The following is a 24,398-nucleotide window of genomic DNA, read 5'->3' as shown; positions in this document are numbered from 1 at the left end:
CTAGTCAAAGCATCTCCCTCACAGTTAGTAAGCACAACCTAGGCATACATTTAACCCCTGATGTTAACCCCTTCCCTGCCAGTGTCATTAGTACAGCGACAGTGCATATTTTTTTAGCACTGATCACTGTATTCGTGCCACTGGTCCCCAAAAAGTGTCAGGTTGGGTGTCGGATGCAATATCGCAGTCCCGCTATAACTCGCTGATCGCCGCCATTACTAGTATAAATAAATGAATAAATAAAAATATCCCATAGTTTGTAGACGCTATAACTTTTGCACAAACCAATCAGCATTCGCTTATTGACATTTTTTTACCAAAAATATGTAGCAGAATACATATTGGTCTAAATTTATGGAAACATTAGATTTTTTTCATTATTTTTATTGGATATGTTTTATAGCAGAAATGAAAAAATATTGTTTTGCTTTTTTTTCAAAATTGTTGGGTCTTTTTTTGTTTATAGCGCACAAAATAAAAACCACAGACTTGATCAAATACCACCAAAAGAAAGCTCTATTTGTGGGGAAAAAAAAAGGACAAAAATTATTTGTGTACAACGTCGTGCGGCCGCGCAATTGTCAGTTAACCGGTTCCCGACCGGCGCACGCCGATGTACGTCGGCAGAGTGGCACGGCTGGGCAAATGGGCGTACCTGTACGTCCATTTGAATTCCCCGCCGTGCCATTGCGTGCGCGCCGCCGGGAGCTCCGTGAGTCGGGTCGCGGGTGCCGCGGACTCGATCGCCGCAGGGATACCCGCGATCGCCTCACGGAGAGGACGAACGGGGAGATGCCGTTGTAAACAGCATCTCCCCGTTCTGTCTAGTGACAAGTGTCACTCGATCTCTGCTCCCTGTCATTGGAGCAGAGATCAGTGACGTCACCCACACAGCCCATCCCCCTACAGTTAGTAATCACTCCCTAGGACACACTTAACCCCTCCCCGCCCTCTAGTGGTTAACCCCTTCACTGCCAGTGTCATTTACACAGTAATCAGTGCATTTTTAATCGCACCGATCGCTGTATAAATGACAATGGTCCCAAAAATGTGTCAAAAATGTCCGACATGTCCGCCATAACGTCGCAGTCACAATAAAAATCGCTGATGCCCACCATTACTAGTAAAAAAAAAAATTATTAATAAAAATGCCATAAAACTATCCCCTATTTAGTAAACACTATAACGTTTGCGCAAACCAATTAATAAACGCTTATTGCGATTTTTTTTTACCAAAAATATGTAGAACAATACGTATCGGCCTAAACTGAAGAAAAAAATGTTTTTTTATATATTTTTGGGGGATATTTATTATAGCAAAATGTAAAAAATAATGCTTTTTTATTCAAAATTGTCGCTCTTATTTTGTTTATAGCGCAAAAAATAAAAATCGCAGAGGCGATCAAATACCACCAAAAGAAAGCTCTATTTGTGGGAAAAAAAGGACGTCAATTTTGTTTGGAAGCCACGTCGCACGACCGCGCAATTGTCAGTTAAAGCGACGCAGTGCCGAATCGCAAAAAACGCTCTGGTCAGGAAGGGGGTAAATCCTTTCGGGGCTGAAGTGGTTAAAGTAACGCAGTGCCATATCGTACAAAAAAAATTGCCTGGTCAGGAAGGGGGTAAAACCTTCCGGAGCTCAAATTGTTAAAAGAAAAAGAAACATAAACAAATTGCCACTATCCCTTTAAGGCTGAATTCACACTTGAGCTGAGCGTCTTTGACCATTTTTACAGGCTTATTTTTTTTTTAACCAATTGTACGGGCATTTTTGCTTTGATGTTTATTTTAATTATTTTTATGAAATAGATAGCTAGTTACTAGGGGTGTGTGTGTGGGGGGAGGGGGGATGTGTGTTTTTGCACGTTGCTTTTGAAGTCGTTTGGGTATCAAAAATGCACACAGGTGTGAACAGGCGTGATTGAACACCACTGGATTTTTGAGGATGAGTGCCTCGAGCTCCAAAACATTCAGATGTAAATGGGGCCTAAGGCACATTATTTACTGTAATTATTAAGTACTCCACACTTGAACGGACTCCATAGAATGGGACACTGAATGTCTGCGAATTTCCGTAACTGATCCTTCATGTTTATTAGCTTGAGCACCAATCAATTAACACCTTCTATAAACAGCAGCTAATCAGCAGCCTGGATGTAGGCAGGATTCCATTATGGAGCTGCACGTCTGGTTGAGTTTCCAGTCAAGCTTCCTGTGCTGTATGACCTCTCTGGTTATGTGTAACCTGAGCCATTAACATTTCACCGGACTAAACATAAACCTGTTCCATTCATCTCCTGTTTCCTGCAGGTATCACTTCTGCTGAGCCGTGATAACATGCATTGCCAAGGATTACACCGCGGACCCGGAATAGGGGAAGAAGGATCTACCATCGTCTGCGATCAAATCAACCGCTTTTCTCTTTCCCAAGACTCAGAATATAAACATCTTCCCATGATCCTCACACTGAGTTTAAGGTCAGCTATGCACAGAATTTTAAGGTCCTCTGAACAGTAATGCTGGCCAATAAGACCACGTGCACTTTAACATTACTGAATTCCATGATCTTGTTTTTGCTCAATTTGTATTTTGCTGTATAAGTGTATCTGCTTGTCTTTGGTTAACTTTATACATCCTTATTACGGGTCCACAATGTGTGCGTTGAGTGCACAGACGCATTCGCATTGGCAAGCTGTGTTGCTTTTGAACACGTACTGCAATACTTTTTACATTTTTTAAATTTTTTTATACTTCACTAAGCTTTTAATGTGGTTGTAAAGTCTTAAGGTTTTTCACCTTTAATCGAAGGTCTGCCCTCCCCCGCACGAAAAATTAAAAGTCACACTACAAATACTGAAGCTGCTGACTTTTAATATGTGGACACTTACCTGTCCAGGGAGCCCGTAATGTCGGCACCGCAACCGATCTTTGAATCGGCTGTCGGGTGCAGCCACCGCCATTGCCAGAAAGGGAACCCGGCAGTGAAGCCTTTCGACTTCCCGCCCGGTTCCCTACTGAGCATGCGCTAAATGTGCTGTGCATTTCAATTGATCAGGCGGCGGAGAAAGGAAGAGAGGGCCAAACTTCTGACGTACCTTGCCGACGCAAGGGGGGACAGGGTACCTGTCAAAAACAGGTCCCCCCTCCCCCCTGAAAGGTGCCGGGGGGGCGGGGGGGGGACGTCGAATAAGCGGAAGTCCCACTTTTGGGTGGAACTCCGCTTTAAGTCCGCATCCAATGTGAGTGTGACCGACTCTCAATGGAGCCGGTTCACACAGGTCCGGGGCGGATGCGGTTTCCAAAAAGGTCCTGTGCGTTTTTTTGGGTCTGGTTCAGGTGCAAATTCAGGAAAAAATTTGAACCTGAACTGGTGAACAGAAACGCAGGATGGAAACCGTGGCCACACATGTGAACCTGGCCTTATGTATTCTGTGCTGCAGCGCCCCCCCAACCCCCACTTTTTTTTACCCGAACCTGATGCAATCCAGCAATGTGCACGAGCACAGCGGCTCCCGCCACTGTCGCTCTCCTTATTGGACAGATTGATAGCAGCAGAAGTCATTCAAAAGCTGTGACACAGGAGCGAGGTGCGGGGCCAAGTCCCATTGTCTGTGTCAATGGACGCAGCAGCAGCGAGCCCTCACGGGTGCCCCCAGGATAAGCGGCTTTCCATTGGGGCACCCGATGAACAGGAGGGGCCTGGAGCGCCGGCAGGGGACCCCAGAAGAAGAGGATTGGGACTGATCTGTGCAAAACAATTGCACACAGCAGGATGTATAGGTATGTTTGTTGTTTTAATTTTTTTTTAAAAGCAAGGGTTTACAAACTTTAAGTTGGCCAAGGATAGATAGAATTTCAAACAAATTCTTAGAAAAAGTCTTGGGAAAATTCATACAAAAACTCTCATTTGAAAGTCAATTGAAAGATTTAATTTGCTTTTAACATTTGATTTTTGAATGAATGGAATTTACTGAAAGAAGCCACATACATGTTAGAAATCTGTTCATTCAAGAAAAATTTTCCATTCTTTGAATTTTCTCATCGATTTGACCCAATAATTGTTATAAAGACGAATTATCTTTCTCAGGGTCCATACACACTGGTTTAAAAAACGCCAGTGCTCTTGGTAGAAAAAACGCAAATTTTCACCTTTTTATGTACTAGCGTTTTTTTTTTTCTGCCTCTAAACGCGGAGCTTAAAATATGCCTCTAATGTGCATGGACACACAGGATAACATACGTTGCTGCAGTCTGTTTCCATCTGACAGCCCCATAGAGAACAGCGGGGCTGTGTCCGTGTCTGCTCTGCATAGCGGAGCGGACACGGACCTGTCATCCACCTGTTCAGCAGGGAGATACCCTGAAGGAAGTGAAGGAAAACAAAGGAGGCCTCTTGTGCCTATCACAACTCTCTAACATGGGCGTTCCATTTAGTTTGGAGATATTTTCTGTCGTTTCCTGTTGTGTCTCCAGGGCAGGAAGTAAAGCCAATTCTCCCCAGTGGGACAAAGGCAGAAGAAAATAAGTTGACGGGTTTTAACCTTTACCTACTCTATTTAAAACTAAAATAAGGCTTGGCTTTACATGAACTCCTGCACTAGAGCCATATTTGCTAGGAAGCCAGTAAATCTACCAGTATATCTCTAGAATGTAGTAGGCACCATATGCAAACATAGGGAGAACATAGACACTCCATGTAGCTCTCTGTTACAGGATATATGCATTTAGAACCAGTACCCAGTGCTGCAAGGCAAGAAAGGCAATCACCAAGTTCCTAGGCCAGGGGTATTGAGATAAATTTCATGGAGGTCCAGTCTGTAAAGTTTTCTTGCAGCAGAGGTCCGCATTTCATGTTAGTGCTATAAACGTGAATCCTTTACATCACAATCCACTCCATCACAGCCCCTCTTTACATTTCACCATGTGAACCATCTGTGCATTTGGTATGCTGTGTTGAAAAAAATGCTGCAGGTCCATATAAAAGCTGCTTAAAATGAATAAGCTGCTTTAAAGGAACGCATGCAAACACATGGAATATTGCACATTAATGCGTGTTTGGTAACGCACTGCAGTATAAATGTCTGAATGGGCCTTAACGGACTCTAGGTTATCATTAGGACAGTGAAAGAGGCATCACTATACAATACAGTTGGCAGCCTTTTGTCACTCATCAATCAAGTCACTTGTAATTAGCAAGCAATCACCAGTAGAAGACACAGAGGTCTTCAAACTTTCCCCCTGTAAACATTTGTCCTAAAGCTTGTGTACACAGGCCCTCCAAGCTGCACATTCACTGATCTATGTACACTGACAGGAATAACAAATTTGGATTTAAACCAAGTAGGGCATATCCCAGTCAAAAGGTCAGCAGACCTTATGTGCTCAATTTTAAAGGGACCCTGTCACCAATACAAGGTAGAGTAAAACCATTTAGTGGTCTAGCCAATATTCATCAGCCCAAGGCTAGAATGTAGTGGAGAACTTTCCTTACAAGCTAACCCTGAGATGTTTCTGCATATAGGAGCACCATTAGTGGCTATAGGGATGAGGTGGTTTTATTGGCAGTCCTAATATGCTAACCATACAAATGATGGAAAGATGTAAACAAAACCCAACCACTTAGGAATCAATCATTTAAATCACTATTATATGAATACTCATTTGGCCCAAGGGTCATAAAAATGGCTTACAGTGGTCGTACCTGAAACTTGACCTTTGTTCCAAGGTTCCTGAGATGTTTATTTATATAGTAACACCTTCAGTGGCTATAGGGGTGAGGTGTTTTTTTGGGGGCAGTCATAATAAACTAATCAATCTAATGGTGGTCAGGCATGTATTCACAACCTAACCACTAAATGATCTTTCTTTCAAATGGCTAGACCAGGAATAGTAGTTTTGCCCAAGGGCCGTAAAAACAGTAGCTCCAATTCTCATCTCAAGTCTCATCCGCAACTGGTCCCCTATCCCAAGGTTCTGAGATTTTTCTGCATACAGGGGCAACTTTAGTGGCTATAGAGCTGAGGTGATTTTATTGGTAGTCCTAATATACTAGGCACAACCCAACCAATAAAATGATAAATCTTTCAAATGACTAAAACCGCAAACACTCATTTTGCCCAAGAGTCTTAAAAATGGAGGTTACATTGGTCGCACCTGCATTGGAATCCCTATCCCAACGTTCTTGAGATGTTTCTGCATATTGAAACACTTTAAGTGGATATAGGGGTGAGGTAGTTTTATTAGCAGTCTCAACTTACTAATCTTACAAATGGTTGTCAGACATGTATTCACAACCCAACCACCAAATGATCATTTTGTCAAATGGCTAGCCCATGAACACTCACCTGGCTTTCTATCCCTAGGTTTCTGAGCTGTTCTGCATATAGGAGCACCTTTAAGCTGCCCATAGAAGGATCAAAATTTGGCCAGTTCAGTAGGGACCAAATACATTTTGATCCATCTATGGACGTTCCTGCTTGACAGAAGTCGATCTAACTTCTGTCGAATGGGACTGTTTGTTGATTGGAAGCAGGCTGCTGATCGGTGTATTCTGACAACAAAGGAGTCCCATTGACTGAATGCAATGGCAAAGTGGGGTGGATTCCCCCATCCAACCCATGTGTGGATGGGGAAATCAGTTCATTTTTTTTTCCGATCAGCCAACTGAAAAAAAAAATGAACCGTCTATGACCAGCCTTAGTGGCTATAGGGTTAGTGAAGTTTTATTGGCAGTCCTAAAATACTAATCATACCAATTGTGGTTAGACTTGTAGGCACAACCCAATGAATAAAACGATCATTCTTTCAAATGACTAGCCTACAAGCACTTAACTTGCCCAAAGGTACAAAACAGGGGTTACAGTAGTCGTGCCAGCAACAGGACTCCTATCCCAAGGTTCCTGAGATGTTTCTACATATTGGAACACTTTTAGTGGCTACAGGGGTGAGGTGGTTTTATTAGCATATAAATGGTGGTCAGACATGTAGGCACAACCCAGCCTGTGACCCTATATCTGCAGCCTCCCGCTTATATAAGTAAAGATATTTCAAGACTGCAGAACCAAATGAGTAGCAAAGGAATTCTGACATTTATCCTTCTAGGCGATGACAGGCTGAATCTGTGCAGAGGAGGGAAGAAAAAATTAAAGTGAACCTATCATAAGAAATATTTTCCATGCCAAGTGTAAATGTATCTATCACCTCTCACATAGATCATTTATGTATTGCAGGCATCTATATACTGCTCACAATATAATCAGCACTTTACACTCACATCAGTCCTTGTAAGTTTCTTGAGAGCAATCTAAGGTCTCTAGGATCTCACATACAAACTAGGGACAGTTTAGAGAGGAGACAATAAGCTCACCACCAGCGTGCCTTTGGAGTGTAGGAGGAGACCCATGCAAGCACAGGAAGAACATGCACCCTTCATGCAGATAGTGATCTGGGCAGGATTTGAACCTAGGATCCCAGTGCTGCACGCAGAGGTTCCAACCACTAAAGCCTAGTACACATGTACCGAAAGTCAGCCGGTTCAGCAGGAACCGTACAACTTTCATGCAGTGTGTACCTCTGTCTGTTTAACAGAAGCTGGTGTAATGAGGATTTTTTTTTTTTATACTTGTGTAGAGTGACATCATCATTGTCTGCTCTGCTAGGGTTTGCCACCTTTTCTTCAAGCCAAACCCGGACACTTTAGCGGCACAGAATTATAAAAGACCTGGGACACCTTTGGGTGCCCCAAGGAGAGTAGTAACTATGTACGTTGTGGTGAACAGTGGGTGTGGCCAAACGGTTTTTTCTAACCTCATCGTCCCCCCCTCGTCCCCCAGTGATGCCAAAACTGGCCCCACACAGCCACCCAGAGCTCCCAGACAGAAACAGATTTGTGTGTGACTATCTCAGTCTGCATAATGTGTTCGTATTTTAGGCGGACTAAACCCGGACACATGATTCAAGACCCGGACTGTCTGGCTGAATCCTGGACAGGTGGCAACCCTATGCTCTGCCCAGTGTTAGGGAAAGTTGTTCAGCTGGTTTAAAGCAACTCTGTCCATAAACAAAAAGAAAAAAAAATATTCCCCACTACACACCACTGCATTTGTATGAAATTCCCAGCTGAAGTTTTCTGGGAAGCACTCCTGGGAGTTGATGTCCCTGGTCCCCTGCTCTGCTCATTGGCTTCTCCCATTGACCTACATGTCTTTACAGTACTCAGTATTGGCAGGAAGGTCATAGGGAGGAACCACTGAGTGTTGCAGGGAATACAAGAGAAATATTCTCCCAAAAGCGGGAAAGTTTTGGCCCAGGCAGCGAAAGAGGTAATTAATCTGTTTCTTTTTTTTTTTTACAGGTTTATCTTTTAAGGTTGACAGGGGCAGACTGACCGGTTTCTTATACCTCTCTGGAACTCGCATGGGTGAAATTTTGCTACCTTAGTCTTCATTTCTGCCCAGCAGATCCCCCATTTACATTACATACCAAAATAATACTAACTTTAGCTGCGCATAAGCAAACCACATTTCCTATTTATCGTAAGCTAATATATTAATTTGGTACTGTCCAGGGTTATCAGTATGGGAGATAACAATAAAATAAAAGTGCAATGTATCACATACCAGGCCCCACATATACCACCTGGGAGTTCTAACTATGTACAAAATTAACAACTAATACTACTGGCCATTTACCACTTTCCAATGTGTACCCACAAATTCAAAAGGAAAGCCTAAAGGGTAACTCCACTTTCGTGTGGGGAAAAAAAATAGCAAATAAAGAAAAAATAATATAGCGTGTACAATTGTGACACAAGCCATATTGTAATTGAATGTTATTAAAAATTACCTTTCCTTTTCAATCTGCAGCCGCTGTAATTTTCTATAAATGCAACATGGCTACCTGAGTTGTTCTGCACACAGAATGTGTACTGACCACTCCCCAGAAACATCATTTCCTGCTTGTGTGATTGGCTCACCAATTTTCCCAGAAGTCTGCACTAAGATACAAGTCAGATTTCAGGCATCCCCTGCGACATAAATGTCATTTTCGCTGAGATACTTCTAATAGGAACACGTCTAAAGGGATGCAGGCCCAGCAGCTTTCCTCATTAGTACCCTGCAGCTGCCACAGGTGACTGATAATTATGAACCACTCCTATTAGACCCACTCAGAACAGAGGCTCAGACAAACACACAGGGATTTCTTCAGAATACCAAAAGGAAGGAATCTGCAACAAAGGTTGTTATAATCTTTGCAATGTACACAGATCACCCAAGAGGAATGTTTTTTTTTCTCAACAAAAGTGGAGTTACGCATTAATGGTCATACAGTTGTGATTCTTTCTTTCCGTGTATGGGTACGTATTGTCCCATTTGGAAGGTAACATTCAAGGGTTAAATTACAAGCCGTGCCACTTTCAGCTGGTGAAACCAAACACCATCCAGATGTTTCTTGAAGGCCAGTGATCAGAATTTAGCACAGAACAATGATGTGTTTCTGTGAAAACGAACACAAGGCCACACAAATCCAAAGGTACAAACGAGCCACGAGTTTAATTCCTGAATTAAAGAAGTGTGCATTTTACCTCCAGCGGCCAATCACGTTCCAGCTGTGGATCCTACAAATACAAGCTGCAGGGAAGAAGAACTGGATTACCATTTGTTGGCGACAACACAGACTTTTTGAAGACATCAGCCCCCAACTACGGAGTGTCTCACAATCTACTCACTGCTGTGGGATTCTGCCAGCTGTTCAGAGGAAAATGATAACGGCACTCCAACACCACAACGTTAATTTCTCGCTTTTCCCCCGGTCTTTCCATATCCTGTCCCTCCTCTTCTTCACCCCTCTTCTCTTCCGTCTTTCTGTCTATACTCATAATACATTTACTGTGCCTATAGAGAGTAGGAAGCTTTGTAGGTTCTTAGAACCCCACAGAACTGGCCTGTGATCTATAGTCAGGGACAGCAACACAGTCAGTATTCCATACAAAAAATAATTTGGTATATAACAAAATCAAAATGTTTTCCAAAGCCAGGGAACTAGAAATACAGAGATGAATGATAAATCCAAGTAACTATATTCCCATTTAACACCATGCCTGATTCAACCAAGGGATTTAAAAGGTTTGATGCACCTAACAATTGTCTCCTCTTTCTAATAACTAGCTTTACATTGACTAAAACACAAATACTCAAGCCTAAAAACACAGGAATAACATGCATACAAACGTAAAAAAAAGCATGAAAAATGACCGAAGACACTGACGCTCAAGTGTGAATGTAGCCCAAAGCTCAGGCTTTTATTGTAAAATCACATGAAAATTTAACATTTATAGGGCCATCCAGGACCCCTTCATTATTACCACCCTGATTAAAGGGTCATGCGTGGTCCTGAAATGTTGTGTTTTGATGTGTCCCAAAGTAGCGCTACCCCCATAGGAGCCGCTATATTTTTGGTTTCTCCTTCGCATGCACAGCCAGGCAACAGGAATTTTCGGCATTCGCTCAGTAGTCAAAAAACTGTTTAAAGTGCTTTGCTTCGTTTTTTGGTTTATTAGGGATGAACTTGGGTAGGGATGGGAAGGTATGGGATGCCCAGAACGTAGCATAACCTCCCTGGCGGTATTCACAAGTGTGGCTCGGGGTGATTTTCAACTAGCAAAAGCGGTAACCCCAAGCCACATTTGGGATTGCATCGCAGTATCCAGGTACAGGTACTTACCTTGTCCCCAGCATCCTGTGATGTCCCCCCGCCATGTCCGCGGGCTGTGTACTCCGCTCAATGGATCACAGTGCCGGGCTCCGTTTCCTGCGAGCTTTGCGCCGCACGGGGACGGAGCCCGGCGCCAGATTCAAAAAGTTAAAAACACATAATACATACAGTACACTCTAATCTTACAGATTACATTATTGTATCAAATCATTTCATAACCCTTTTGTCCCTAATGCTTTGTCCAGTGTCCTGCATGCAGTTTTATATGATATATACTGTTTTTTCTGCCTGGAAACTTGAGATTGTCCATAGCAACCAAAAAGTGTCCCTTTACGTCAAAAGCGGTTTTGGACCAGCTAGAAAACAGCGATAGTAAATTAGAATCACTCGCAGAATTGAGCGATAGTGATTTGTGGGGAAATCCGTCATCAAACACTGAAAGTAATGACAGCGACAATTCTGAAACTGAGCAAATTTCAGTGTTTTTGATTTGATTACATTATTGAATACATTTTATTATTATTTGTTATAATTATTTATAGTTATTTATTTTATTATATTATTTATATTACATTATTTATGATTTCATGTTTCAAACTTTGTCATACCCGGGCTGTCTACTAGACTCTTGTTTGGGCAGATTTAAGTGAATTATTACTAAGAATTACAGGCCTACAATATAAAATGCCAAATTTCCATGCAAAACATTGTACCGCTTTGAGCATCAAAAATCTGACATAATCGTACCGTCAGGGAGGTTAAATTCTGCTTGGGGACTTGACACTGTCTCTGCTATCAAATAATCACACGGCTGTCCTCACAGAGGACAAACGGATCAGCTCAACTGATTAAAGAAAGAATTTCAATCACTGAGTACAAGTGCTTTTTCTCTGTAGAAAAATGCCAAGGCTTCCGGCTTCTCCTTAGATTCCCCAAGCAAGAGGTGTAGGGTAGCTGTGCTGGCTTTAAGTGGCTCTAATCTGTCCCTTTGCAGAGAGCTAGCTGGGTATTGCACCTGGCTACTTCTCGTCTATAAGCTCTGGGGTGTAGTGGTTGAAGATAGTCACTCCACTTTGGTGGATCTTGTGACACATGTGACTGCTGAACAGGCCTCCTGCTGGACATGTCCCAATGGCTCACAGGATGGCTCAGCTAAGCCTAGCTGAGGCTAAAAGGATGTGAGGGTTCCTCTGCTGCTCTCTCCCTCTGGCTTCTTTCTTCTGCCCAGGGGCAGAGCCCCCCAGCATAGGGTTTCCCTTTAGACAACAGGACCAAAGTTGATGGGAAGATAACTAACACTGCACATCACCCTAAACACACACTCCCCACCGTGAAACATGGTGGTGGCAGCATCATGTTGTGGGGATGCTTTTCTTCAGCAGGGACAGGGAAGCTAGTCAGAGTTGATGGGAAGTTGGATGGAGACAAAAATACAGGGCAATCTTAGAAGAAAACCTGTTAGAGTCTGCAAAAGACTTGAGACTTGGGCGGAGGTTCACCTTCCAGAAAGACAACAACCCTAAGGGCACTTTCACACTGTCGTTTTTGTGGAGCTTTTCGGTTGCTAGCAGGGCGCTTTTAACCCCCGCTAACGGCCAAAAAAGGGTTAAAAGCTCCTGCAAAGCGCCGCTGCTCATTGATTTCAATGCAGTGCCTACAGTGCCTCAAAGATGCTGCTTGCAGGACTTTTTTGAGCGTCCTGCCAGCACACCGCTACAGTGTGAAAGCCCTCCGGCTTTCACAGTGGAGTGAAAGGAGATGCGCTTTACAGGCACTTTGCAGGCGCTATTTTTAGCACTATAGTGCCTGTAAAGTGCCTCAGTGTGAAAGGGGTCTAAACATACAGCCAGAGCTACAATGGAATGCTTTAGATCAAAGCATATTCATGTGTTAGCATGGCCCAGTCAAAGTCCAGACCTAAATCCAATTGAGAATCTGTGGCAAGACTTGAAAATTGCTGTTTAGACATTTTCCATTAAATCTGACAGAGCTTGAGCTATTTTGCAAAGAAGAATGGGCAAAAATGTCCCTCTCTAGATGTGCAAAGCTGGTAGAGACATCCCCAAAAAGACTTGCAGCTGTAATTGCAGCGAAAGGTGGGAACTACAAAGTATTGACTCAGGGGGGCTGAAATGCACATCACAATTTGCACATATTTATTTGTAAAAACTCTTGAAAACCATTTATCATTTTCCTTCCACTTCACAATTATGTGCCACTTTGTGTTGGTCTATCACATAAAATCACAATAAATTACATTTACGTTTTTGCTTGTAACATGACAAAATGTGGAAAATTTCAAGGGGTATGAATACTTTTTCAAGGCACTGTATGTGAATGAATGAATGAATGAATGAAAGACTTGTATAGTGCTACAAATGCGAACTGAATCACCTCAAGGAACCCCAGGAACAAGAATTGTATATACTACAGCTTAAAAGTCCTTAGTTGTGATATCTGCATTCTAAATACATTTTCTGCATGTACAAAAAAAGTACCCGCTGATCAGAAAAGCAGTGTCTTCCTGTGGACTGAACTGAAATCTCAAACAATTTTCTCAGCTTTCTCAACTATCTTTTGTGAACTACAAAGCAACATCCCTCTACTGTATGTTGTGGAGATGAGGAGAGGGGGAGGTGTTTGTAGTCCAAATCACGAGCAAAGTCTATGGGGAAAAACACTGCTCCTCCATAGATATCGTGCAGTGAGTGCGCATTGTCAGCCTGGTACAGAAAAAGCTCATTTCACATTGCTAATGGGAAAAAGCTATTTATCTTCAAAAAGGGACAGTTATTTTTAGCTGAGCCCAATGGGATTTGAAAATTACAGTCCATTGGCCAAAATAAAGGTACTTATCCTCTCATTCAAGATTTGTGAATTGAGCCTAAGGCGTTTTATTGGCAAGGTCACTAAATGAATATCAAGGATGAAATCTTAAAGGAGAAATATAGCCGAAGCTGAAGCCCGCTGTTGGCTAACGTCACAGATCCGGTCCAGGCTTTGAAAAGATCCTGGCCATATGGTCGGGATCCACTCAGAAGCTTTGATCGGCACCTGACTCAGCCTCTTAGTGAGGCGCTGAGAGCCTGAGCCAACCCCTTCCTCCCCCTCCACAGCCCAGAGCCCCAGTGAGTGCTGGAGGGGAGAGCAGAGAGCCGATGACTGACAGTCACAGCTCTCTGCTCAGAGCGGAGGGGGAGAACTGAGAGATCAGTGGTATTTGATCGCTCAGTTTTCACTGCAGAGCCGGTGGGAGACAGATGCAGCATCGGATCGATGCTGCATCGACCTAGGTGAATATCCCCCCCCCCCCCCAAATCCCATACTTCTCATTTACATAAAAGTCAACTAAGGAAGCCCATACATTGATCTTTTTTTTTCATACAACCAGTGGGTTGAATAAAAAAAAAAAATCCAGTTCCCCCATTTAAGGTGGATGGGGGAATTCTGCCACTGTGGTATTATCTTTTGACCGTGGGGAGACCTCCCCGCCAATACAATGATCAGTGTTGCTGGCTATAGCCAGCAGCATTAATGGTTCTGAAAAAACCCGAATAGTTGATTGACAGATCAACTTGTGTATCCCGCCCATACATGGATTGAAATTCGGCTGGTAGCTGATGAAGCGGGCAAATTTCGATCTATGTATGGCTGACTTAATGTAGTCACCAGATCTAAGGACTAGTAAGCTGCTATATTACATTTTTGGATTTAGGTTTAGTTCTGCTTTAATGAAAGGACCAAATGACGCTACTAGATTTTCCATGATAATGAAAACATTGCTGGGTCCAGCAACAAAATAGGGAAATCATAGCCATGAGAGATTGCACAGTGCTACATGTGAGTTCCAACACTGCCATATCCAACCAATTAGGATGTTATATGCCCTATGTATCATGTAAGTGTCACATTTTTTGTTTTTTCTTATTGAAATTTATTTGCATATTCTAAATTGTAAGAAATTGTTGTTGTTTGATATCTTATAGTTTGTCTTTTGTATTTCTTTGTAGCCAATATATTGCCTTAAAACGCCTGAAGTGCAATTTGTAAAACATGTTGAGCCAACAGTCAATTATATAGCTTCATCAGCTCTATATTTGTTATTATGCTGTGATATTTTTATATATGTTTGTCCGTAAATGCGAGTCAACATTTGTTAACTCCCTTTTTATACTTTTCGATTAATAAAATATTGCTATACTTTTTATCAAATATGTTGTTATATTTGTGGCACCATAAAAATCCCCCCTTTTCCAGTTCTTTCTATATATACCAAACAGGGATGAGGGTACCTTTGATATCCTGAGTGAGCGTGACCATTTTAATACGGTTGATTCGATAGATCGACTTATGTACCCTGCCTATACAAGGATTGGAATTCGTCTGGTAGCTGATGAAGCGGCCAAATTTCGATCCATGTATGGCCGACTTAATGCAGTCACCAGTTCTAAGGACTAGTAAGCTGCTATCTATTACATTTTTGGTTTTGGGTTTAGTTCTACTTTAAAGGGGTTGTAAACCCTCATGGTTTTTCACCTTAATGCATTCTATGCATTAAAGTAAAAAACCTTTTTAAGTTTTGCAGCCCCCCAGCCCCCCCCGCTTTACTTACCTGGATGCTGTCATCCTCTGTCCGGGAACGAGCACACCATCTGTAGCTGGTGTCTCGTGTCCTGATTGGATAGATTGATAGCAGCGCAGCCATTGGCTCCTGCTTCTGTCAATCAAATCCAATGAAGTGGCGCCGGGCCGAGTCCTGCATTCTGTGTGAATGGACACAGGTGTCCACCAAGGAGAGCGCTTCTCCAACATGGACACTTGATGCGGGGAGGAGCCATCAGCACCGCCGTGGGACCCCAGAAGAGGAGGTGCAGGGCCACTCTGTGCAAAACGAACTGCACAGTGGAGGTAAGTATAACGTTTGTTATTTAAAAAAAAAACAAAAAAAAAAAAAACAAGGGTTTACAACCCCTTTAATGAAAATACCAAATGACACTTCTGGATTTTCCATAATAATAGGGAAATCATAGCCATGAGAGATACCATGGCCTTATAGGAGGGAGCAGAGGCACAATACGGGGGAATCAGAATTTCTGTGGCAATGGCACCATGAATTTAATAAGTAAACGCTAATTCTACAAGGTCTCAGTTTGCTCTACATTCCGTAATCTTGCCTTCTGTGTGACAGATGCACTTCAAATCAGCTTATACAACCCTTTAAACTCCAATGATTCTTACATTAGTGGTGGCATTTGACTTATGCGGAAGCCCAACATTCCCTGACAAGTTAACAATGACAACTGGAGACAGCACACAAGCAACAAGGGAGCCGACTCTTCTCCACCTCTGCTGCCTTCACACTCCAAAGAAGCAAACAGCCAATGGGATGGGAAGCCATCTTCACCCAGATCTTGACAGGACATTGAGAAATCATCCTCCCCATCCATCTATAGAAAATCTGAGCTAAACATAGCACTGGTTATGTTATTAATTGCCCAAGGGTCTAGTAAACGGGTTCCTGCCTAAAATAATGGAGGAGAGAGAACAAAAACAATGCACCTTCCAGGCCTTTATAGTATGTATGTTGTAACAAGGCCACATGGGGCATAGGTAAGCATCGCTAAACTGCTCCTCACTATAAATTGCACCAATTTCAATAAATTAGTTGTCATACATCATACATTGACAGATCTTTTATCCTCAATGATATAAGACTGACGCTCTTCTGTTCTCCAAAAACTCTTTCAGCACCGGCATACAGACAAGTTTCTCTTCTTCATTCTATATCTTATTAGCTGCAGAGTACGGCAACCACTTCTCAGCTTGGCCATAAACTATTGTTGTAAAGCGTTACTCCCAAGCAACACATTTTCCAGCATACTGCAAGATTTATTTGATTGAAGCTTTTGCTACTCTGAAGTGCTCATCTACATTTATCAGTCATAAGTGAGCACCCTACCTGTACAAAAGAGAAGCCACGTGTTCTTGCCGGCAGAAGATCCTGCAGAAAATACGCATCGAAAGTACTAGTGTATAGATGTGTACAGCATTTATATGTGTACATTTTTTCTTTCATTCAAAAGAATGACTACACGTTTATGCGTGCCTGCATTTAGGTGTGTTTATACGATTTAATGCCCATTGGCACCTAAAATCTGCAGATCTGCATGGCCCTAGATGCAGAGACCTCCTACTTTTTTTCTGTGCATCTATACACAGTTCCCATTTTCACAGGTAGGTGCAGCTGTGTGTACAGGCTCATTGATTATTACAGTGCTGCGTACACAACAATGCACAGTGCGCATCTAAACACAGAGGGGTTGATTTACTAAAACTGGAGAGTGCAAATTCTGGTGTAGCTCTGCATTTTTTTTTTTTTTTTTTTTTGTCAAAGCTCAACTGAACAAGCTGAAGTTAGAAGCTGATTGGCTACCATGCACAGCTGCACCAGATTTTGTACTCTCCGGTCATAGCAAACCAATGTTACTGAGATGGGTTAAAGTGGAACTGTTAAGGCCTATACAACACGATAAGTAAAATTTCGTAGGATGAGCGATCGACCGATTATTAGTATAATGCTTTCGACAGCCGATTCCGACTTTTCGGACTACAAAAACCGAAGGTGCATGCTTTTTATCGTAAATGAACACAACATCTGATGTTTCGTTTTAATTAGTACAGTTTTCGTCCAAAAAAAAAATCGCAAGAGCAAAACTATGTATGTTCGGAAACTAAAAAATGCAATTCAAAACAATTCAACACATCACTTTCAAAGTTGTATTCTGTTGTACGAGAATATTCGTAAGTTGAGTAACCTCTTCAGTTTTGATATGAGACTAGCATGCAACAAAAACGGACGATTATTCGTCTGATAATCTGATCGTGTGTACCAGACTTAAATAATGTAAGTAAAAAATAATGTGAACAAGCAATTTTTTTTAATGCAGAAGAGACATACTATCGAGGGAATTCAATAAAGTACTACTAATAGTAGTACAACAGATTCAGGTAGTCCTTAATAGTGCAACTTTTACAAGTGGCACTAATAATGCAGCAAATTCAAAAATAATTACCTGCAGTTCGTACATGATAAAACTGGAGGTAATTAAGACCTATTCTAACTTGATGTACAGAGACAGGCAGAGTGCTTGTTCCTGTACACAGTGCAGCAGAGCATATTTTCTGCCGCTACTCTCTCCCTGACACTGGTTGTTAAGGACGCTGCCAGCTTCATAGCTGGAAGTCACCAGTGATGCTGCAGTGGGCAGAGCCTAAAGGGTAAACTGAGAAACCAGCTCCAATCAGGTTCAATCTTGCTTGTAATTGACAGCAGGTGTTCCGTCAGTTAGGGCGACCCATCAAAACATGTAACGTAAGTGACGTTTTGTCACGGCCATCTTGGTACACCTTGCACTCAGCCGCAGTAAGCCTCAAGTCGCCAAGCGGACATCTTTTTACACCCACCGAAGTCTTGCATTGCACACTTGTTTTTACCACTAAACTGAGCTTATATCATGAAATACAGTATTTAGAAGTCCGTGACACTGTTTTAATGTTGAATTTTAAAAGCAGCGGTAAACAATGAGATCAGCAAATGTGTGAGATCAGCAGGCTTGTCGCTGCTTTTAAAATTCAACATCAAAACAGTGTCACAGTGTTGTAAATACTGTATTTCACAAAATAAGTTCAGTTTGGTGGTAAAAATAAGTTTGAAATGCAAGACTTCGATGGGTGTAAAAAGCTGTCCGCTTGGCGACTTCAGACTGTAGGCTTAGTGTGGCGGAGATGGGGGGTGTACCAAGATGGCCGTGACAGAACGTCACTTCTGTTACGAAATCTGACGGAACACCGGCAGTGGGAAAATTCTAATGCCAATAGAAGGCTGTCTATTGAAAGAGGATCCGCCCACTGCCTGCTGTCAATCATAATGGGAGCGGACCGGATGGGGAATTAGTGCCTGTGAATCTCATCAGGCTCCGCCCCCCTCAGGTGCAAAACTACCCGCTGCTGTGCCGACAGTTGCAGCTGCGGAGAGGAAAGTTTCTTAACTGCCTGTCTGCATCTGCTGAGATGAATGAACTCCCGCAAAAGAAAATTGGGAAAGATTGGTACCCGGAAGGAGACTGGCCAGAGATGACAACGGCCAGTGAGCGATGCTGGAGGTGGGTATAGTTCTGCTTTCACGCAGTAAATCAGTTTAATGAAGAATACATATTGGCTGCATAACGTCTAGTAAAAAAAACTTGCAATTAGAGTAGTACATTTTTTTCAAAACAATAGTATGTGTGTCAGTTATTATAAATGAGGACCAATACATCTCACTTTGTGACAGTTATTATCACTGAGAAGCACGGCAACTTACGGGGGGTTTATTTACTAAAGGCAAATAGACTGTGCACTTTGCAAGGGCAGTAGTTCCAGAGCATAGTAAATTAGGTAAAGCTTCACTTTGCAAAGAGTACCCAGGCACGTGCAAGAAAAAAAAAAAAACAGCATTTTTACTTGCACATGATTGGATGATGGAAGTCAGCAGAACTTCTGCTAATTTACTAAGCTCTGGAGCAACTGCACTTTGCAAAGTGCACAGTCTATTTGCCTTTAGTAAATCAACCCCACGTAAGTTGCTGTGCTTTTCAGTGATAATAACTGTCACAAATTGAGATGTATTGGTCCTCAGTTATAATAACTGACACACATACCATTGTTTTGAATTTTTTTTTCAAGGTGCACAGTCTGTTTGCCTTTAGTAAATAAACCCCACTGTGTGACAGATATTGTAACTGAGAAGCACTGCAACTTTTCGTGTGACTGTTATTATTATTGGATGACTATTTTTGGGTGACAGTTAGTATAACTGAGCAGCACTGTGTGACAATTATCATTAAACAGCACTGCATCTCACTGTGTGACAGTTATTAGAACTGAAGAGAACTGTATTTCACTGTGTGACAGTAATTATCACTGAAGAGTACTGCATGTAAAGGTGATCGGTGCAGGGAGGTGATCAGGGAGGTGATAAATGTGGCCTCTTTGAAGGAACAATTCCCCAAAATCCTGGAAGTGTCCCTGTGAAATCTGAATATAGCAGGAATGAGATTGAGAGGTACAGCTTGAGCCATGTGCTGACCGGGTATAATATTTAGGGATCTGTGGCAGGTCAGACTTGCACACTCCAGGTGCCACATGGGCACAGGCTAGGTTGCCAGCCGCTATCAGAGCCCAGGTCCCCAGCAGTGTCCCATATACAGTCCGCAGAACACACAAAGGGCAGCGCTCACCTCTCATTGGAGTCCCCGGGGCACAGTCTGGGCACAGGGCTGGCAGGAGGCGACCAGAGCGGAGTGCATGATGCAGCCAGACAGAGCAGAGATCATTCCCAGAGAGCGGAGAGCCCAACACTGAGTGGAGAGAACTGCAACAATCAGCCCCATTCACTGGAATGAGAGGAATGTGCGCCGCCCTGGGTCCTAGTGCCCGGACTTTGGGAATGCTGCATGTACGGGGTCCTAGTGCCTGCACTATGTGACTGCTGCCTGTACTGGGTCCTAGTGCCTGGATTGTCAGACTGCTGTCTGCACTGGGTCCTAGCACCTGAACTGTAACAATTATTAGCTCCGCCACATGCCTACAAAAGTTATGTGCGCTTTTTGTGCATTGCGGGAATCTGCATGATTGTGCACGCATTCCAGCAATGCACAAAAAAAAAAAAGGCGCATCCCTTTTTCCAAGTACATGGCGATGCCAATAATTCTTAAAGGCTCCCTCACGCACCTTGCAAATGTGCGCATGAAATTGTGCACCAAAACATATGGTAACAAAGAGGGCAATTCACCAAAACAGGAGTATGCAAAATCTGGTGCAGCTCTGCATTAAACCAATCAGTTTCCAGGTTTTATTGCTTTCATTGTAGCCGTATTAGTGCAATTGTGACAGAGAAAATTGACTACTGTCCGTGATACTTTTTTTTATTTGCACTAACATACAATTTTTCAGGACATACCCCGAAAGCTTGTCCTGAAAAATTGTATGTTAGTGCAAATAAAAAAAGTATCACGGACAGTACTCAATTTTCTCAGGTTTTATTGCCAAAGCTTAATTGAACAAGCTGAGGTTAGTAACTTATTGGCTACCATACACAGCTGCACCTGATCCTGAGTGCACCAGTTTTAGTAAATCTACTCCAAAGTACCATGCATTTTGGTGCAGCACTTTTTTGGTGCGAGTTTTCGTGCGAAGCACAAAAAACATGCACGCACTGTTGCATAGGTGTGAATGGAGCCTTAGACTACTGCCTGCACTGTGTGACTACTGCCTGGACTGGGTCCAAGTGCCTGGACTGTGACATTGTTGCCTGCCCTGGTCCCTAGTGCCTATAGGTTGCTATAAGTAACTGCACAATTGATGTTTATTATATGTGCATCATGTGCTTCAAGAATCGCTCCCACAAAATAGCAAGGTTACATTTGTCGACAAGCTGTGTTGGGGGTGCAGTTTAAATGCATGGCATTTCATCACATCAAAGCATGCAGGGTTTGTTTCACTGCATTAGCGGTAAAGCCCTTGGTAACGTGGGCAATACTGCAATAAAATGGTGTGAGAAGGCTCTTAGGTTTCATACTTTGGAGAAATAAACAGGAAACCTCATTTGTCATCATATGGGAACTGCTGTACTTGTGCAGCAATTTTTAGTGTCCACGTGCATATCGATGGTAAGGCGGCCATTACAGCAATACATTCATTTTGAATGGCACCCTGGGCCGTCTTTAAGGCAGGGCAAAAGGGGCAGCTGCCCTGGGCCCTGTGATTGTTGTGGGGCCCAAAAGCAGCTGCCTCATACTGGCCAACTATCCCAGTTTAAATTCCCTTGTACCTTGAAGTTTTAGTCCTGTGCTGTGTCCCGATATCTCAGTGTGAAGTGCTGGTACTAATGCTGCCCAGCTCTGCCCTATTGTTGTGTACAGATGACTCACCTGCAGACCCCTGTGTTTACATGTAAATAACCAGCATTTATATGTAAATAGCGGTGGCATTCATAAGTAAATAGCTGCGGCCGGCGGCATTGATATGTAAATAAAGGTGGCATTCACATGTATATCATGCCCCTCTGCAGTGAGGAGACAATGTGCTGTAACCTCTAGCAACCAATCAGTGAGCAGTATTACTGTACAGTAATCTCTAGCAACCAATTAACAAGCAGAAATCATGTGCTGTAACTTCTAGCAACTAATCAGTGAGCCGTAATGTGTGCTGTAACCTCTAGCAACCAGTCAGTAAGCAGTAATGATATGCTGTAACCACTGGCAATCAATCACAATTGCTGCCTGATCTGATACAGTAAACTGATTTTAAGTCTAGCTGCTATTTATTGTATGTCTCAGAGCAGATGGAGAGTGAAATTGCATGGGGGGGCCCAAGAAAATTTTTGCCCAGGGTCCAATCAATATTAAAGACGGCCCTGATGGCACCCCAATGCACTAAGCCAATGCTCAGCAACACAACAAGTTGTTGAAATTTTAGGGCACTTGAGCTCCAGGAAAGTTTTACCCCCTTCATGGCTAGAGCCTTTTTTTGCTGTTCAGCACTGCGCTACTTTAACTGGCAAATGGAACACTGTATGCAAATGAAATTTATATTATCTTTTTCACACAAATAGAGCTTTCTTTTGTTTTTAGTTTTTATTAAATAACAGAAAAAAGACCAAAAATTTCTAAACAAAAAAAACATTTTCTTCTTTCTGTTATGAAACATATTAGCACTTCCGCCTAGCAAGCACTAGGGTTGTTGGTTCGAATCCCAACCACGACACTACCTGCCCAGGGTTAGCATGTTCTGCCTGCGTGGGTTTCCTCCCACACTCCAAAAACATGCTGGTAAGTTAATTGGATCCTGTCCAAATTGGCTCTAGTATGTGTATGTATGAATGCTAATTAGGAACCTTAGTTTGTAAGATCCATGAGGGAAGGAACTGACGTGAATGTATAATATATATGTAAAGTGCTTTGTAAATTGATGGCGCTATAAAAGTACCTGTAATTAATAATAAAATATCCAATAAAAAAAATCAATAAAATCAAATTTCTTCATACATTTAGGCCACAATGTATTCTGCTACCTTTCTGGTAAAATAAAAAAAAATCCCAATAGGTGTATATTAATAGTATGTGTGAAAGTTATAGCATCTACAAACTATGGTATATATACTGGAACTTACACAGCTATGACGCTATACTGTAATGGTGGTGATCAGCGACCTATAGTGGGACTGTAATAGGGCGGCGAGAAATCTTGTTCTAACAAACACTATCTGGGAGGGTCACTAACTGATACTGACGTCGCTAGTGGCCAGTGGCAGCTCGTCCATAGAGGGCGCACGGCATCTCCCCCCCTATGCATGAGTCCGGCCACCTGATCTACATATCAGTGGCACCGGACCATGGATTCCAGTGCGGCGGGGTGTTTTTTTGAAGCACCTGATTAGAGCCAGAGGTTCTAATAGGCTTCAAAAAAGGGTGAGCTCAGAACACAGAGCACTGCGCTCCGAGACCACCCAGTTGTGTGACCATAGCAAATTAATTTTTCCCCTATTATCACACTAAAGTTCCTCCCTGCCAGTCAGGAGGCAGGTCTGTGAGACCTGTTTCCAGATTGGCCAAAGCGTCAGGCAATCCTATTGGATTAACTGTGTGCTCCAAACCCTGAAGCAAGCCAGCGACATACAGGTACATTGTCCGGCCTCCCTGTTTGTAAAACTACTGTGGGTGGGCAGCAAGCGATTAATGCAGCACAACATTTTAATTTGCTGCTAAAACTTGGTATCCTATCCTTAACATGGCCAGTGAAATCTGGTATCCCCTCACTAACATGGACTATGAAATCTAGTATCCTCTCAATAACACGGTGGACAACAGCAATGGGAATTTAAATATAACTCCACCAGCTTCCATAAGCTAGCTTTCGTTCATTGTTGACGCAGGAGTATGGATGTACCAACATGAGGACAAAAATAGTGATGTTACTCTTGGAAACCAGAAGTAAATATTATAGGTTGCTATAAGTAGCTGCATAATTGATGTTTATTATATGTGCATCATGTGCTTCAAGAATCATGTCTTGAAGACAATATATTAGGTACTGCTTTGCATTCTTGCTCTGTGTTATAGTTCTGTCGTGCATTAATGTGCATTTCGTTAAGGCAGACTATTGAAATCAATGGCCTGCCAATGCACCAAAAGGTTCTAAAAATTTAACAAACACATACACAATGCAATTTGTCGCACTGCCTACTGTTTTGAGGTGAAATTCAAAGTGAATGGCACTACCATGCAGCAACACATGAGTTGCACATAAGTGCATTGCGGCAAGACGAGCCTTAACATGAGTGTTACTGCAGCGCATGTTACATGTGTTGGCAACACATGTAACATGTGCTGCAGTAACACTCATGTTAAGGCTCGTCTTGCCGCAATGCACATATGTAAATAGGTCATAAAAATGGATGCATAAGTACATCTGTTCCTATATAATGGCAAATCAGGTTTCCTGTGTAGTTGTCCAACAGATGAAACTCAAAGGGCCTGTTTAAATAATGCCATTGCAGCAATATACTGTACGTTACACGCTTTGGTGCAATGTGGTGCCATTCATTTGTCTGGCACCCAAATGCAGCTTGCTGATGGATATGCTTT

General features: G+C 42.5%; 1 protein-coding gene across 3 annotated transcripts in view; it reads right to left on the bottom strand.

The window, feature by feature from the left end:
* The window catches only part of AMOTL1 (angiomotin like 1), a 201,245-nt gene that overhangs the window by 123,651 nt on the left and 53,196 nt on the right, over positions 1 to 24,398 (bottom strand). The window contains exon 1 of one of the 3 annotated variants that reach the window (XM_073613023.1): positions 19,992 to 20,154. The exons of the other annotated variants lie outside the window; for them this stretch is intronic. Coding sequence (XP_073469124.1) covers positions 19,992 to 19,998 — 7 coding nt within the window. The 5' untranslated portion in view covers positions 19,999 to 20,154. Of the gene's footprint in view, positions 1 to 19,991; positions 20,155 to 24,398 lie in introns of those variants that run through there. 3 annotated transcript variants of the gene reach the window in all.

The sequence above is a fragment of the Aquarana catesbeiana genome, linkage group LG02 (genome assembly GCF_042186555.1).
Source record: "Aquarana catesbeiana isolate 2022-GZ linkage group LG02, ASM4218655v1, whole genome shotgun sequence".
Taxonomy (NCBI): domain Eukaryota; kingdom Metazoa; phylum Chordata; class Amphibia; order Anura; family Ranidae; genus Aquarana; species Aquarana catesbeiana.
Note: the sequence above shows the minus strand (reverse complement) of the source record. Positions and strands in the feature narration are given on the sequence as shown.